Below are 15493 nucleotides of genomic sequence, written 5' to 3' on the forward strand. Positions count from 1 at the left end.
CAAACATAGTTTTCACTCGGACATCAGACATCAAGGCTACCAAACCCAGTCGGCAATCAACATCATTTTTATTATTATTATTGATATGACAGAAATCAAAGAATGAGACAAGACATGGGTCAAACTTGAATCAAAAAAGATTCACCAAGTTGTCAAAGTTGTGAAGTTGCCAAAAGTCCGGAAGTTGATATTCCCCAAGTCCCTCCCATCTGTGGTTCACACACCAGGGAAAATCTCCCCGATTCTACCGCCTTCGATAGAAGAAAAAAAAAAAACCTCCCTCCCCACCCCCAATGGTCCAACTCGCCCACTTCTTCAAAAAGGACAAGGATAAGGAGAAGAGCGAGAAGAACAAACCTGATATACCTTCATCCCGAAATTCATTTTCCGCTTCGCGCACATCTCCATCTCCGAATTCGCCCTCCAAATCCCCAACTAAGTCATCTAAATCTCCTTCCAAATCCTCGTCCCCCACCAAACCCTCCAAACCCTCCAAATCCTCCAAATCCTCCAAATCCTATTTTCCTCACAGTCGGTCATCTTCCAATTCCGGACCGACCTCCAATTTCAAGTTTGCTCGGTCTTCGCGTGACCAGGACACACACCCACTCAATCTCCCACCTGACGAGCTACGTCGTCGATTGTCCGCCATGGCAGCAAACGAAGAGCAGCGGAGCTCCATGGATATTGATCCTCAGGAACCTCAGAACAATGGAATGAATGGAACTGAGGAGCGGAGTCCGACCCCGCCACCACACCAGCCGAATTCAGCCTCTGCCGACGAGGCCGACTCTTTCAAGTTGGCCGGAAACAAGTTCTTCAAGGATGGCAACTACCGACGAGCTATCGAGGAATACAACAAGGGTATGTGTTATCCTATCTCACAGGGACTCCGTGTCTCATGATTTAGCCTTGAATGAGCGGGGTCGCTGATGATTTTTTTATTTATTACTGCAGCCATCGAGATTAACCCCAACTCATCGGCCTATCTCTCTAACCGTGCAGCGGCCTACATGTCCGCTAAGCAATTTTCCAATGCGCTTGAAGATGTTCAGCGCTCCAACGAGCTCGACCCCAACAACTCAAAGATTATGCACCGATGGGCTAAGATTCTGACGAGTTTGGGTCGACCCGCAGAGGCCCTGGAGGTGCTGTCACGCATCCAGCCACCAGCGACCGCCACTGATCGGGCAGCCGCAGAGAAGATGCTGCGTTTCGTTAAGCAAGCCGAAGAGACAATAGCACAAGACCGCGGTCTGTCGATGGTGATCTACTGTCTAGACCAGGCACGGCAAGGACTCGGACAAGGTGTCAGGGAGCCCCGCAAGTGGACGCTTTTGGCCGCCGAGGCCCACCTCAAGCTGAACAACGTCAACTCGCTCGGCAAGGCACAGGACATTGCGATCAGCTTGCTGCGCGAGAACAGCCAAGATCCGGATGCGATGATGATCCGTGCCCGTGCCTTCTATGCCCTCGGTGAGTCCGAGCAGGCGCAGAAGCTTCTGAAGATGTGCCTCGGGCTGGACCCAGACATGAAGCAGGCCATCAAACTGCTGCGCATTGTGCAGAAGTTGGCTCGCACAAAGGAAGAAGGTAACACCGCTTTCAAGGCCAAGGATTATGGTCGTGCTATCGATCTTTGGGCCCAGGCTCTCGAGGTTGACCCCTCTAACAAAGATATGAATGCCAAGATCCTGGGTAACCGTGCTCAGGCTTATATCAACTTGAAGGAGTATGACTCTGCCATTCAGGACTGTACTGAAGCTCTTCGTCTCGACCCCGGTTATATCAAGGCTATGAAGTGCCGTGCCAAGGCCAATGGCAAGGCTGGTAACTGGGAGGAGGCTATTCGTGACTATAAGAGCGTTGCTGAAAACAACCCCAGCGAGACCGGCATTGCAGAGGACATACAAAATGCCGAATTCGAGTTGAAGAAGTCTCAACGCAAGGACTACTATAAGATTCTTGGAGTCAGCAAGGATGCCAGCGAGCAGGAAATCAAGAAGGCCTACCGCAAGCTGGCTATTGTATACCACCCAGATAAGAACCGCGACGGTGCAGCCGGCGATGAGAAGTTCAAGGAAATTGGTGAAGCCTATGAGACCTTGATTGATTCTCAGTAAGTCCGCCACAACTTTCAACACCGTTCATTCGACACAGAGCTAATTTGATTTTCAGGAAACGTGCTGCTTATGATAACTACGATGAACTGAGGGAGGGCATGTATGGCGGCGGCGGTTTCCCCGGTGGTGGTGGTGGTTTCCCCGGCGGCGGCTTCGGCGGCGGTGGATTCCCTGCTGGTGGGTTCGGCGGTGGGTTTGGCGGTGGTGGATTCGGCGGCGGCGGTGCCGGCGTCCATACTATCGATCCCGAAATGCTTCGCAACATGATGAACGGCGGCGGCGGCGGTGACCCCTTCGGTCATTCTCATGGCGGCTTTCACTTTTAGATGAAGCCATCTAACTCATTCTATTCACTCGATACCACGACTGATCATTTCCTCTTTTGTCCCAAGATGACGAACCCCAAACAGGAATTCGCATGTCTTTCAACCGGAGTTGGAGTTGCACCTCGATATCTTGCATAACTGATTTGTTGGATATTGGGGTTTCGCTTTTTTTGCCCACTGCCATGTCGCCTTTTTTTCCACTGTGTTTCTGCGGAGACGCCATATGATTCCCGATATTATAGATCTGAATTCTTTTTCTTCAGTCTAGTCTTTTCTTTCCCTTTTTTTTTCTTTCACCCTTGTGGCTTTTTTTCGGAGAATTTCGTATACGCCTGCTGCACTCTGGAGTGGATCTATGAGAACAGTGTGGACGATGGTTTTACAATCCATGTGTACAGAAGAACTACAAGCTCTACATCCGATCAACCATTTTCGGCGTCTGTTTATCGTCTTATTCTTTGAGTCTCGCTCTTGACTTTGACCTTGACTTTGATCTTGACTTTTGTCATAGAGGGATTCGCTTTGCATGTTCTAGGCACTTTGTGAGGTCGTCATTCTCGTTTCCATATAGTCAAGCAAAAGCATATACGGCATATACACTAGAATGACGCTCATAAAACAAAGATCTTTCTCTCGGAATATGATTCATTCTCGTATACTCCATAACTACATGGTGGCAATTCCTTCTAATGCCTACATGTATAACTAATCTGTCCATGCTTCCCTTTACGCATTGCAACAGTGATGTATTACGAAAGTGTTACAATTATTAACTACATGTAGTCTGCAGTATCTAGTTTGAAGAATAATTAAGCTAATCATACAAAATTGTCGGTTCCTCATCAGAAACATAGCAGTCCACGAGACGGTACTCGACCGTAGACAGGCAGGCGAGCGTTTAGGGTTGTTATCTTTAGCCAACCTGAGTGGTAATTGGCAGTAGGTTTCATTGCAAGATGTCAATTCTGCTCCATTGAAATGTCATGAGTCTTCATTGGTTCTGGACTCGCATATAAGTTCTGATAAGTGGAATGGGTCTGGCGAAGTACATAGTAAGTAGCTTGAGAGTCAAATTCAAGTCAAATTCAAGTAAAGAGAGGGTATCTAGGAAGAGCTTGAGTTTGAAGGATGTATTGCGGTGATATCCAAATATACATCTCTGCTTCATTCGTCCGCCCCTATAAGGCGGAGGAACATAGCTGCGCATCTGTCATATATAAGGGTTGGTCATGCTATGTATTCATGATAAACAATATAAGCAATCGTAACGTTCTATGATATGTACTTCTCAACATGCTGAACAAATGTACTAATTAATATAAAACAAATAAACCAGGGGAATCTCAAAAAATATGGTGCAAAGAAGACAAGAATAGCGAATGAATATACCGGACAGAAGAGCATAAAGCAAACTCCACCGCTAATGAGTGATGACGTTCAAGTCGAATCGGACACAAGAAGGGGCATATGGAGATAAATGGCGAATAAAGAAGATGCAAGAAAAGTAATAGAACGCTGGCATAACAAGTCTTCAATCAAACATAACCGAGAGCACTGAGCATAGTTTTGCATTCAGGGACCGGCAGGGCGGAGACACCAAGCGCGCGGACCAGAGCACCAGCCCGGAGCCGCTGGAGACCGACGGCGACCTTCCAGGCCTCAGTATCCTGCAATACAAAGACATACTTTTTGCCTTCTTGGTCACGGACACTGGCGCGGAGAATGTGCAAACCACGAAATTCCGCCTGGGGCGCGTGAACAGGGCCACCACCATGACTGGCAGTAGCGCTGCGCGCGAAGCACGCACTTGGCGAAGCCAGCCGGCAAGTATTCTTGCATACTTTAAGCAAGTTTCCAAGAAAGGCCTCCGATTCTTCGTTGGTGGGGACGTTGTTCCCACGACGGAAAGAGAAAGGGTTGCTGGACGCGGTTTTGGCGGATGCAGTGGTGTTCACTTGTGGACACCACACCTCCGCTAGCTTGAGGGTCCATGCCTTGACGTCCCACTCACGCTGGCCGATGCCGCGGAGGTCATCGTCGATAAAGAGACCTTCGGTTGTGATACGTAGTACCAGCCCATCGGTGATCATGCCTTGGCCTGAGACAAGTTGCGCCACTGGTGTCTTCATAAAGGCATTGTTGAATGCGTATACGCCTTGGATCACGATCTTATCTGGATCCTTTGTGGAATATGTACTGCGATGTGAGGGGGAGGTGTTGTGCGCGCAGTTGAGTGAGAAGGTGCATATGAAGACTCGGAGTATACTGATGTGCCGGCCGCATATGGCCGCCGTGGTCGGTCGTAGGGGCGAAATGAGTACGCATCGTCATCGTTGGCAGTTTTTGCGGCCGGGTGGGCTGGCTTTTTGGGAGAAGGTGTGCGAGGCAGATTGCTAGTACTAGCTGGCTTCGGCGGCGGTGATTTGGCAGCAGCCTCTTTCTTTGCATCTTGCGCCTTCTTCTCGGCGTATTTCTTGCTTGCTGCTTCCTTGAGCGCCGCGAATCTGGCTATGGCTTCTTTCTGGGCGGCGGCCTTTGCGGCGGCTTCTTTCTCAGCGGCTTCTTTGGCAGCCTTCTCCTTGGCTTCTGCTTCCAACTTTGCGAGTTTGGCCTTCGCCTCAGCTTCGACCTTTGCCTGTCTCTCGCGGGCCTCTGCGGCTTCCTTCTCCAGTCGATCGCGTGCCTCCTTCTCTGCAGCGGCCCTTGCAGCAGCCATCTCCCTTTCGAGCTGCTCGCGCCGTTCCTGTAATTCTTTCTCCATTGCTTCGCGCTCGCGCTTCTTCTCTTTTTCTTTGGCCTCTGCATCACGCTTGCGTTTGAACTCTTCCATCTTTCGGCGTAGCTCCTCTTTGCGCTTCGTTTCTTCCCTTGCTCGCTCCCGTTCAGCTTCTTCCCTGGCTCGTTCCTTAGCCCGCTCCTCTCTGACACGCTCCTCCTTGATGCGTTCTTCTCTGGCACGCTCTTCCTTAGCACGTTCTTCCTTAGCACGTTCCTCTCTAGCTCGCTCTTGCTTAACTCGTTCTTCTCTAATGCGCTCCTCTCTAGCACGTTCCTCCCGAGCACGTTCCTCCCTAGCACGCTGTTCCTTAGCGCGCTGCTCCTTCGCTCGTTCTTCTCTAATGCGCTCCTCTCTAGCACGTTCCTCCCGAGCACGCTGTTCCTTCGCTCGCTCCTCCCTTGCTCGCTCCTCCCTCGCTCGTTCCTCTTTCGCTCGTTCTTCCTTGGCTCGCTTTTCAGCCTCCTCCTTTTCACGTTTGTTATTATCAGAACTTGGAGGAGGACCAGAGCCATATTGATTACCGGAATATTGGTTGCCGTGGGTTTGTCCTCCACCAAAGTTTCCTCCCTGTTGCCCTTGCTGACCCGCCCCGTTGCCGCCGTAATTGGCCCCCGATGACTGTTGGTTGGCGTTTCGACCGGCGTTCCTGGGGCCACCCGGGCCCCCAGAACTACCCCCAAAGCCACCAAATCCGAATCGCCCACCTCGAGCACCGCCATTGCTTTTATTGTCTCCAGAGCTGGTAGACTGCATGGAACCAAAAAGCCATCCAGCGACACCCACCCCGATCGCAAGTACTGCCATACCTGTACCACTGCCGCTAGCGACCGTGGCTAGATACCATGCCTTCACAATCGGGGAGATGTATGACCACACGAAACATGCGAGCAGTGTGCTCGCGACACCCGCTAGGAAACTGTTTCGGTTGCACTGCAGCGACGGAAGGTAGAGGAAGCCCGAGCCAGCGGAGTGAGGTGGGACGATAAAGATGTCGTAGTTGCCATCTGGCAGGTCCGAGGATTTGCGATATTCGCCTTCAGTCGTATGGGGGTTTTCGCCATGAGGCGGCGGCGGCGGCGGTGGACCGTCCATGTTGGATCAGTCCGGACCGACAATAGGGTTAATATATATATATATGCGCCGCAGTGCAGCGAAGCGTAGCGTCGGTCGAACGACTAGCTACAACCTGGGTTGATCTGCCGGATCAATCCTAGATGGACAGGTTCTCGCGGTTGAGAGTCAACTGCCAGGTCATATTAGTCTGACAAGTGTTGCACTGAGGCCTCAGGCACTCAGTGCTATAGAGGGTACTCAGATGCCAAATCCAAGAAAAAAGGACACAACAAATATAAAAAAATCCAAACAAAATCCAAATCGCAAGGCAGAGAAAAAAAAGGTTGAAAGCGCGGGAGAACCTGAGTCTGACTTTGGGGGGTTTGTTTGGAAGAGAAGTGTGGGAGCGAAGGATCGGCGCCAACGCTTTCTGCATCACTCGACGTGGCCATCACATCAAAAACAAAAACCAAAATTCAGCAATGCGAATGAGCAAACGAACGAGATAATTGTCTATAGTTCTTGATGCGGCTCCCCATATATTATCCGAATTATGTTGAATTCCTCGGAGGCCACGCGATTCTACGTAGGGCTTGACCTACAACATAGTTCAGAAACAGCCTCAAGGGATGGAATTAGTTATAAGAACAATTAATTACAGTGCACTTTTCTAAAGTAATGGAATTGTTTAAAGCTATGACTATATACAAGTGATTGTTCTCAAACATAGTTAACTAGTTAGGTCTTTTAATAACTAACTAGTCATAGTCTTTCAATCTGGAAAGGCATCAATGCTCAGAGTCCTGTCGACATGGCAAAAGTACGGCTGTTTTGTTTTGATTTTACTCTTTTGGGAAAGGATGTGCTTATGTCAGCTTGGAATATTGTTCTTCCGACCATTTTGGTTACAATGTTGAGAGATGGAGTAGGAAATCGAACCCGTAAATACTAGTTTAAGACATACAAGTTGTCAAAAATATATATAATAATATCTCGCAAGCTGCTATGCATATTAAGAAATTCTACGTCAATTTTGCGGCTATTTCCATACTCTATGACTAAGAGGGACTCGCATTCGCATTCGGACCACTTGAGCCTCTACCCAGCCCGCACATTATAAGGAGCCCGGGGTGCTGCGGATGTTCGCATTGTTTTGCGAAGAGTCCAAACATGCGGCTTTAATATAGTTCACACAAGGGATTGCTGTTGATGCGAAATTTTGTACCCTTATGTCCCTCGAGCTGCCGACCAGCGTAAAGAACATTCGGTCCTAGCATGTCCCTCAAGTGGTTTGACCCGGAGCATATGACGCTGGGGCCGGAGCGCTAGAAAACACTTGTTAATCTTGCGGTCAAGCGGTTGGGGGAGATAGTTTGGACGTAGTGGGTCCAAGATATTCGAATTGGAGGATGTAGCCACCGAGGCTTGTTCACAGGATAGTGTGGAGGGTGTGCTAAAATTCGAGTCCGAGGTTAAGGAAGGGGCTCATGACTCAGAGAAAGAAAAGAAAAGAGGTAGGCAGCTATATCTCATGGTCACCATCCATAGGTGTGGCGAGCGCGCCGTACGATATAGATGTCCCATGATCGCGGCATAAGGTGCGGGACCATGACTAGGGATAAGAGGACATAGGGCCTCATGCGAGGCACTTGTATTCATCCTGGCCCACTTAGGCCATGCTGAACACTGGATATTAGCCTGGTAGTGGGACACGAGAGTGAAAGTAGTTTAGGAGAAGTGACCGATGGTGAGGAATAAGACTCGGCAGAACGTGATCTGCAGCCGGTGATTGGGTGGATTGGGTGACTTTCCACTTGAGATTCCAATACCCTCTCTATCCATCGGAGTGTTGATCGTTTTCTTCCTATCTCACCTCAGCTTCGAATCTTCTTGTTTCCCCCTTGTAATAAATAGCCTGGTAGTCAGGTACTACCCCGTGTCTCCGCCTCCCCGCCAACCTGTCCTTTTAGTTCCCCTTCCAGGCACCTATCTCCGCCAACCTTGAACACCGCCCCCCCAATCCCCGTCTCACTCTCTATGCCGCGTCGCTAGCCACCGAGAGCCGATTTACGACCTGCCCTTGAAGGGCATCCCGGCACCATGTCTTCACAATCCCATCACGGTCATTCCGCGACGTCACGTCAATTCCCCGTCTACAATCCCGTCGCCGCAGTTACGGCACCTGCGGGGACCTTGCTTCCGGGCACCAAGATCCAAGTCGGCGGCCATCGCGTGGTAGTGGAGAAATACCTCTCTGAAGGTGGTTTTGCCCACGTCTACGTAGTGCGATTGCCCCAGCCAGTCAATGGGTCCGAAACCGCAGTGCTGAAGCGGGTGGCCGTCCCTGACAAGGCGGCCCTTGCCAACATGCGCACTGAGGTGGAAACCATGAAGAAGCTCAAGGGTCACCGGCACATTGTGAAGTATATTGATTCGCATGCCTCGCAGCTGCGCGGAGGTGGATATGAGGTGTTCCTGGTCATGGAGTACTGCGCGGGTGGAGGTCTTATCGACTTCATGAACACCCGGCTTCAACACCGGTTGACAGAGCCGGAGATTGTTAAAATCTTCTCCGATGTTGCTGAAGGTGTTGCGTGTATGCATTATCTTAAACCGCCCCTCCTCCATCGTGATCTGAAAGTTGAGAACGTTTTGATCTCGGGCAAGGGGAGTTCTGCCACATACAAACTGTGTGATTTTGGATCATCGGCACCCCCTCGTCCTGCTGCTACTTCTGCCGCCGAGGGCCGCTTGATTGAAGATGATGTGCAGCGGCATACGACGTTGCAGTACCGAAGCCCGGAGATGATTGATGTCTATCGGAAGCAACCGATTGACGAAAAGAGTGATATCTGGGCACTTGGTGTGTTTTTGTACAAATTATGTTACTATACAACCCCCTTCGAAGAGGTCGGTCAGATGGCTATTCTCAACGCGACCTTCAAATACCCTTCCTACCCTTCATTTTCGAGCCGGCTGAAGCTGTTCATTGGTAAGTTTGGAAGCTTTCTTTGGCCTATAATCGATCACCGATGGCTGACAACTCCGAACAGGCTCAATGTTGAAGGAAGATCCCCGCAACCGTCCCAACATATACGAGGTCGTGCGCGAGGTGTGTAAAATGCAAGGAAAGGAAGTTCCTATCAAAGACGTATGTTGCCCATGCTTCTTTTAGTGAAAACTTGACACTCACTGTCGCTTAGATCTATTCCAACCGCTCTGTTTCGGAAGCGCGCAAGTATCAAGAGCTACCGCCTACACCCACGGAGGCTCCTGCGGTAGGCGCAGTATTTTCGCCTCCGATGCAGGAGACTGAGATAATCCCAGAGATTGCGCCTATGCGGCGTGGTCGACCTGGGAAATCCCCGTCCCAGCCTAGCTCCGAGGGACCGAGTCCTTCGCCATATCGAGCCGCTGCCGAAGCCGATCCGTTTGCAGCCCTGGATGGGAGCGCAGCCCGAAAGAAGACGGCAGAGGAAATGTCAAAACGGTTCCCCTCCCTGGACCAGTTTGACATTTTGCATGAAAAAAGGGGACAAGTTTGAATTCGAGCCAACAGTTGAATCTAAGCCAGAGGACGAGGATCTATCTCGAAGACTCACCAACGCCCTAGCCGATGATGCTTTTGCCAGACGTGTCTCGCCCGAACGTGCGCCGAAGCCAGTCTATAAGCGAACATCTCAAACTTCTCCTGTCCGAGCACCTAATATGCGTGAAATTCCCGCCCCGCAGGCTGTTCCCTTGCACCAGCCAACTCCTCAGCGGCCCGCAATGGTGTCGACGGGTACCATGACCTCACCCATCCAAACACCTCGTTTGCCGGAGCCAAAGCTGCCTATTCGGCCAATCTATCGATTCCCTTCGTCCGATAATGAACACAGATCTTCCAGCGAGCCACTTACAACCGAGGAGGAACAAAGAGTGATACGGCCGCAAAAAGCGCCATCCCCCCGATGTCGAGTTTGAATGTGGAACGAAGCTCACGGCTGCCATCTGACCGTATTTCCAGCCAGTCTAATTCTGCGCGCCCCTCGATGGAAGCCCTGAGACGGCCTTCAGCATTAGAGGTAGGTGAACCCGTGGGACGCTCTAAATCCGCTCTTGGAAAGGCTCGACCACTATCAGTCCAGGCGGGAGCGAGATATGACCTGCCGCGTGACTCTGAGAGTCCGCGGTCTTCGCTGGATATGCCCCGCCTACAATACGAGGGCGGCGCACCACTACGCTCAGTGCGTACCGAAGTGGATCGTCAGTCTGATCGGACTATCTCCTCTGATGTCGATTACCTACGCGCGATGGAAGAAGAAGAGAGCAATCGGAAGCGCGAAAAACGCTCTAGTGGTTCCCACAAACACAACAAGCGCGGTAGTCTGTCTACTTTATCGCTTTCAGGAGGTAAGAACATATTTGCCGGTCGATTCGGCGATGCATTCCGCCGATTCGAGGCAGGCAATCAAGAAAAATCATCGTCGCCATCGGCAGAGGATGTGCCCCGACAGGGTCTGCCTGGGGCACCGGATTCAGCCGACGGAAGTCTTTCGCCAAATGACGATATTGCCTTGGAAGACGTCGACCGGGACGACATATCACCGGAAATGCGTCGGGAGCTGGAACGCCGCCGACTCTCCCAAGAGGAGAAACGAGTTGCCAATGCCGCAGCTGAGTATCGGCGCCGGGTTGCCGAAACGGGCGACGGGGGTGGAAGAGTGATAAGCGAGGGTGCACGCTCGCGCACCATTCAGAATAAGGTACAATCGTTGTTTGGAGAGTCTGAAAAACCGACCGTTCCAAAGACTGCCACTGGGTATGGACGGTTCACAGAGACTTCCTCTTCTTTGCAGGCAAAGCAGAGTGAGGCCAGGCCCACCACCTCCAACCAGCTGTCCGCGTCCAACACATCTGGCCCGACCTACACTCGTGAGGGTTCAATGACAGTCCCGGATCGCCTAGACGGCCCCAAGATCTCTGCGGCTGTCCCGCAATCTATCGCCCCTACCAGTTACCCATCCACGCAACGTCCCACAAATCGACCAGCTGCACCACCCAAGCCCAAGAATTTGCGCGTTGGCCCATCCACCTCGCGACCAGGTACTGGTCATGGCCATGGTCCCTCCGAAGAGACTCCGGCAAGCCCTGGAGAGGACTGGGAGGTCAAATTCAGCCAGCGTTTCCCAAGCTTGTCCGGACTTGAAATGGAGACAGAGATTAAGGTCCCAAAAATTTCTAGCTTGAGGACGCGGGAAGTGTAGAGTATGGGTACAAGTCTTGTTTGTTTCATAGATGCGGTTTCAGCGCTATGTTCGCCGCGCGGGCGCAACTCGGGGAATGACATTGGTTCCCACGAGCTATGCATATATAAACAGTGAAATATTGGACATTACATAAGTTCTTCTTGAAAATAATAACTCCAAAACCACCCAACGTTATTTTCTGTAATCGTAGCTAAGAACGTGCTTGATCTCAATTAAGAAAGGTTGTATACTTCAACTTGTACCCCACACCGCCTTTGTTTCTCCCCGCAAGAGCAAGAGAAACCTCAATTTTAACTGGTAGACTGACTGACACCTCTTTCAATATATGATCATGGCACCAGTGACTTTGAAAACGGTCGATGGTGAGTTACGAGCAGCAAGCTCTGAGAGTACACATGCTAATTCGTAACGCAGACGACCTCAAAGATGTGATCCAGCACTTATTCGAGATCCAGTCTGCCGTCCACGGTTATCTAGGCCCAGAGACACAGCAGGAGCTTGTGCGAAAGATGTACGTCAGCTGCAATGGAAGCCTATGATCCCTCCATTCCCCTATGCCCATAAATGCGCCCCGTCAGAGCAAAAGACTCACCGACAAGCAACGCAACTGAACCCCAACCCTATCTATACATTACTCAAAACTAATTCACTCTAGCAAAAACTTAACCCTTGCCCTCTCGACTCTGTCAACACATACCCAACTTCCACCAACACAAGAAAACCAACCGGACACAAACACCGATCCCTCCAATCCCTCCCTCGCCAGCATCCAGCTTCCACCAGAGATAATTGACTATGTCGACTCGGCGCGCAACCCGGACATCTACACGCGAGAGTTCGTCGAGCTTGTGCAGCGCGGGAATCAGGACCTGCGCGGGAAGCGTGAGGCCTTTGCGAGTTTCCGTGACGTGCTAGCCCGCGAGATGCGCAGCGCTATGCCCGAGTGTCGCGGCGAGGTTGATCGCGTGGTTGCTGCGACTGGTGGGGCGGTTAATGGGCCTGACGGTGTTACTGGGGATGCGGCTACCTCTAGGGGTGGGAATTGAAGGTCCTTTGGTGGGGTTAGAGGGTGAAGGTCTGATATTCCTGATTGGCAACAGAATTGCCTTTCGTTGGCAGGGGTTCGGCAGGGGTTCGGCGCCGTGGCCTGAGGTCAACGCCGATCTTGATGTTCGGACCTTGCCGTCAGACGTTCGTTTATTCATGGATCTGGTGCATTTATTGGAGTTCTTATGATTCGCATTGAGCGCGGCGCTTGCAAATCTTTTTTTCCTCCTCTTTCAGTTAGCATGGCTAAGAAGTCTTTATAGCGGCTTTTTGATCGTTAATAATTTAAGCGCTAACTTTGAAAAGCGTGACTTACGTATGCTATCTATTCAATTTTCATATATGCTCTATAATTAATTCCACCACTCGAGCGCGGTAGCATCGATGTTTGTTACTGCCTGATAAACAAGGCCATAAACTAATGCTGTGGCTGACGTCATCGAAGGACATGCCCGCAGACAAACCTCGGAACAAGAGTTTCCGGACCTCATGGAGCACAATGCCAACTCGAAGAAGCAGATCAGCGGCAGCATGTGTGCATTGTCGCGAGAAAAAGGTGCGTATTTTGGGGTTCTATGTGGACTCGGAGCTCATCGGATTAAATAAGTAGTTGAAATGTGATGCCCAGAGGCCCCAGTGTGGGAACTGTCTAGCCAAGAGGATCGATTGTCGGCTAGGCGTGGTCCAGAATAAGCCAAGGTACAAATGAGAGCACTACAATCAAATTTCAAGTTGCTGACGCTTTGCTTTTGGGCCGACCAACCACCGCATTACGGAATTAGAGCAGGAAAATGAGATCCTTCGACAGAAATGTGCCCAGCTCCGAAACAACAACACCACTTCTGCTGGAAGGGTTCAATCTGAACCGGAACATTCTATTGTATCGGAAAGCACTCCACGTACTCCATTGCCATTCTCGAGAGTAACGGGTATTGGTCTCTCGCGGAATGACTCTTCCTCCACTTCAACTAGAGGTGTATCACACCCAGAAGTACCGGAGAACGACCGCCGAAACACGTCATTGTACCATGGCCCAACAAGTACAGTGTATGATGATACAAGTACGGACCACAATGAGCATAGTAGAGCAGGTCAATGGAACGAAGAGGGAACGCGGCATTTTCTCTTTTCACAGACAGCGAGGCAGAGCAAGTCGGATCTCATGTAGCACCAAATATGGCTTACGGTACTAATTGGGAAATAATAGGACAGCTAGAGCCACTCAATCTTGCCGCCGGAAAACTCGACTTTGACGGCATCGATCCTGAGATCGGCATGCATCTACTCTCTATATACTGGAGTCGCCAGCTTTACACAGCACAGATAATTTATCGGCCGGCTTTCATGCGAGATATGGCCTGCGAGGGACCATACTTTTCCAAATTGCTGTTGAATGCGATATTTTTTGTAGTGTCAAAGCACTGTGACCGACCAGAGCTTCGTTCCGACCCAAATGACATTACGACTGCAGGATGGAAGTTCCGGCAACGCTTCACGCAGCTTTTGCGAGATTGCTTCGATAAAAGCGAAATCACCACCCTTCAGGCATTGTTGATCATGTCCAATGCGCTTTTTTCCAGATGCGATGAACGGAGTCTGTCATGGCTATACGCCGGAAATGCATTCAATATGTTCATTGATCTTGGTCTGCATGTCCTTCCTGCTGTGGATAGCATCTCCGCCGAGGAACTTGAAATTCGAAAGCGAGTGCTCTGGGGAGCATACTGTGAGCTATCACCCCGTGTAATGGGTATTGTCCCCCGGATAACCTCTGACTTCTTTGATAGTGATTGATAAGATCCAGTGTCTTTTCCAAGGAAGGCCTCCGCTTCTCAATCGTGTCAACTTGAGAGCGTCACTGGACTTTCTGGATGACTATGACGAGCTTGAACCTTTTCATGGTATCACATATATGACTACTAAGCCTCGAGGAGGGATCCCGTCATTAAATGTTTCTTTGCTCACCAATTTATGCGAATTGACAACAATTGTGGAACGTGTTCTTCGTGAGATTTATTCGGAATCTCGAGAGTCAAATCTGGCAAATATCTCGGAGGAAATCAAGTCACAGTTGAGAAGCTGGCGCCAAAATTTGCCAGTTCAGCTTGACTATTTGTCATTCCCAGGCCAGGCGGTTCTCCTGCCTCAGTCTGCCTGCCTTTTGTATGTACCTTGCATCAACCAAGGCTATTTGATAGCTGCTAACCATCAACAAGAGCCCTGTTCAACGTGCTTATCATCTTGGTTCACCGACCTCTAATAATTGGTCACGACGGGGTCATCAATTCAACAACTGCCCATGAGTCAGTGAACGCATGTACAGCTGCTGCGAACCAAATTGTTCAGATTCTACATGACTACTCGCAGCACTTCTCTTTGAACAGTGCACCGTACATGCTTTCTTACGCTACCTATATCAGTGCAACGATCCACGCACGGATTGTTGCACAGAAAGGAAGTAACTCAACTGTGTTCCAATCACTAATTCTTTGTCGAAATATTCTTGCTGAACACACAGGCCTCTATTCTGCAGCAGAGAAGGCTAGGGAAAATTTGGAGAAATTGATTTCTCACCTAGGGATCAGTGCTACAGATGACAATGTACACACTGGAAGCCCCGGGAGCTCTGGGAACAACTTCCCCAGCGAACACATGCTCGTGGATGAGTCTATGAACGTCAGCCGGGAACCTGGCGTCGCGGATCGCGGATTTGAATTTGGATCTTCCCTGATGACTTTGGAACTATCGGATCTGGACCTTGAGGCAATTGCTCAAGGCTTTCAGGTTGATGTAGAGTCACATTCGTTCTGGAATTCTTTGGTTTGAATGACCATACCCTCACGATGTGCATCCATGGCCCCTTATGTTTTACACGATGAACAATAGCGAGACAAACAAAAATCTGCATCTGCA

The 15493-nt window shown here is 50.3% G+C and overlaps 6 protein-coding genes across 6 annotated transcripts; 5 read left to right on the plus strand and 1 right to left on the minus strand.

Annotated features, from left to right (window-relative positions):
* Positions 1-293: 293 nt before the first annotated feature.
* On the plus strand, positions 294-2449 carry N7516_004921 (DnaJ and TPR domain protein; the record flags this gene model as incomplete). Its single annotated transcript, XM_057217641.1, has 3 exons — positions 294-864; positions 958-2119; positions 2179-2449. The coding sequence occupies 3 exons, from the start codon at positions 294-296 to the stop codon at positions 2447-2449; spliced, it is 2004 nt and encodes a 667-aa protein (XP_057079524.1).
* A 1535-nt stretch (positions 2450-3984) lies between these two features.
* On the minus strand, positions 3985-6320 carry N7516_004922 (uncharacterized protein; the record flags this gene model as incomplete). Its single annotated transcript, XM_057217642.1, is given in 2 exon segments — positions 3985-4629; positions 4647-6320. The coding sequence occupies 2 exon segments, from the start codon at positions 6318-6320 to the stop codon at positions 3985-3987; spliced, it is 2319 nt and encodes a 772-aa protein (XP_057079525.1).
* Positions 6321-8381: 2061 nt separating this feature from the next.
* N7516_004923 (putative serine/threonine protein kinase) lies at positions 8382-11530 on the plus strand (the record flags this gene model as incomplete). The annotated part of the gene is given in 5 exon segments (XM_057217643.1): positions 8382-9273; positions 9335-9432; positions 9485-9771; positions 9791-10241; positions 10295-11530. The coding sequence occupies 5 exon segments, from the start codon at positions 8382-8384 to the stop codon at positions 11528-11530; spliced, it is 2964 nt and encodes a 987-aa protein (XP_057079526.1).
* A 334-nt stretch (positions 11531-11864) lies between these two features.
* nut2 (mediator complex subunit NUT2) lies at positions 11865-12579 on the plus strand (the record flags this gene model as incomplete). The annotated part of the gene is made up of 3 exons (XM_057217644.1): positions 11865-11895; positions 11948-12044; positions 12189-12579. 3 exons carry the CDS (start codon positions 11865-11867, stop codon positions 12577-12579), a joined length of 519 nt encoding a protein of 172 aa, XP_057079527.1.
* A 446-nt stretch (positions 12580-13025) lies between these two features.
* N7516_004925 (uncharacterized protein) lies at positions 13026-13748 on the plus strand (the record flags this gene model as incomplete). Its single annotated transcript, XM_057217645.1, has 2 exons — positions 13026-13136; positions 13363-13748. Exons 1-2 carry the CDS (start codon positions 13070-13072, stop codon positions 13746-13748), a joined length of 453 nt encoding a protein of 150 aa, XP_057079528.1. The 5' UTR covers positions 13026-13069.
* Positions 13749-13756: 8 nt separating this feature from the next.
* On the plus strand, positions 13757-15406 carry N7516_004926 (fungal specific transcription factor domain-containing protein; the record flags this gene model as incomplete). Its single annotated transcript, XM_057217646.1, has 3 exons — positions 13757-14306; positions 14368-14743; positions 14797-15406. 3 exons carry the CDS (start codon positions 13757-13759, stop codon positions 15404-15406), a joined length of 1536 nt encoding a protein of 511 aa, XP_057079529.1.
* Between the last annotated feature and the right edge of the window lie 87 nt (positions 15407-15493).

Source organism: Penicillium verrucosum (genome assembly GCF_028828655.1).
Source record: "Penicillium verrucosum strain IBT 35672 chromosome Unknown utg000001l_segment0_segment0, whole genome shotgun sequence".
Lineage (NCBI taxonomy): Eukaryota > Fungi > Ascomycota > Eurotiomycetes > Eurotiales > Aspergillaceae > Penicillium > Penicillium verrucosum.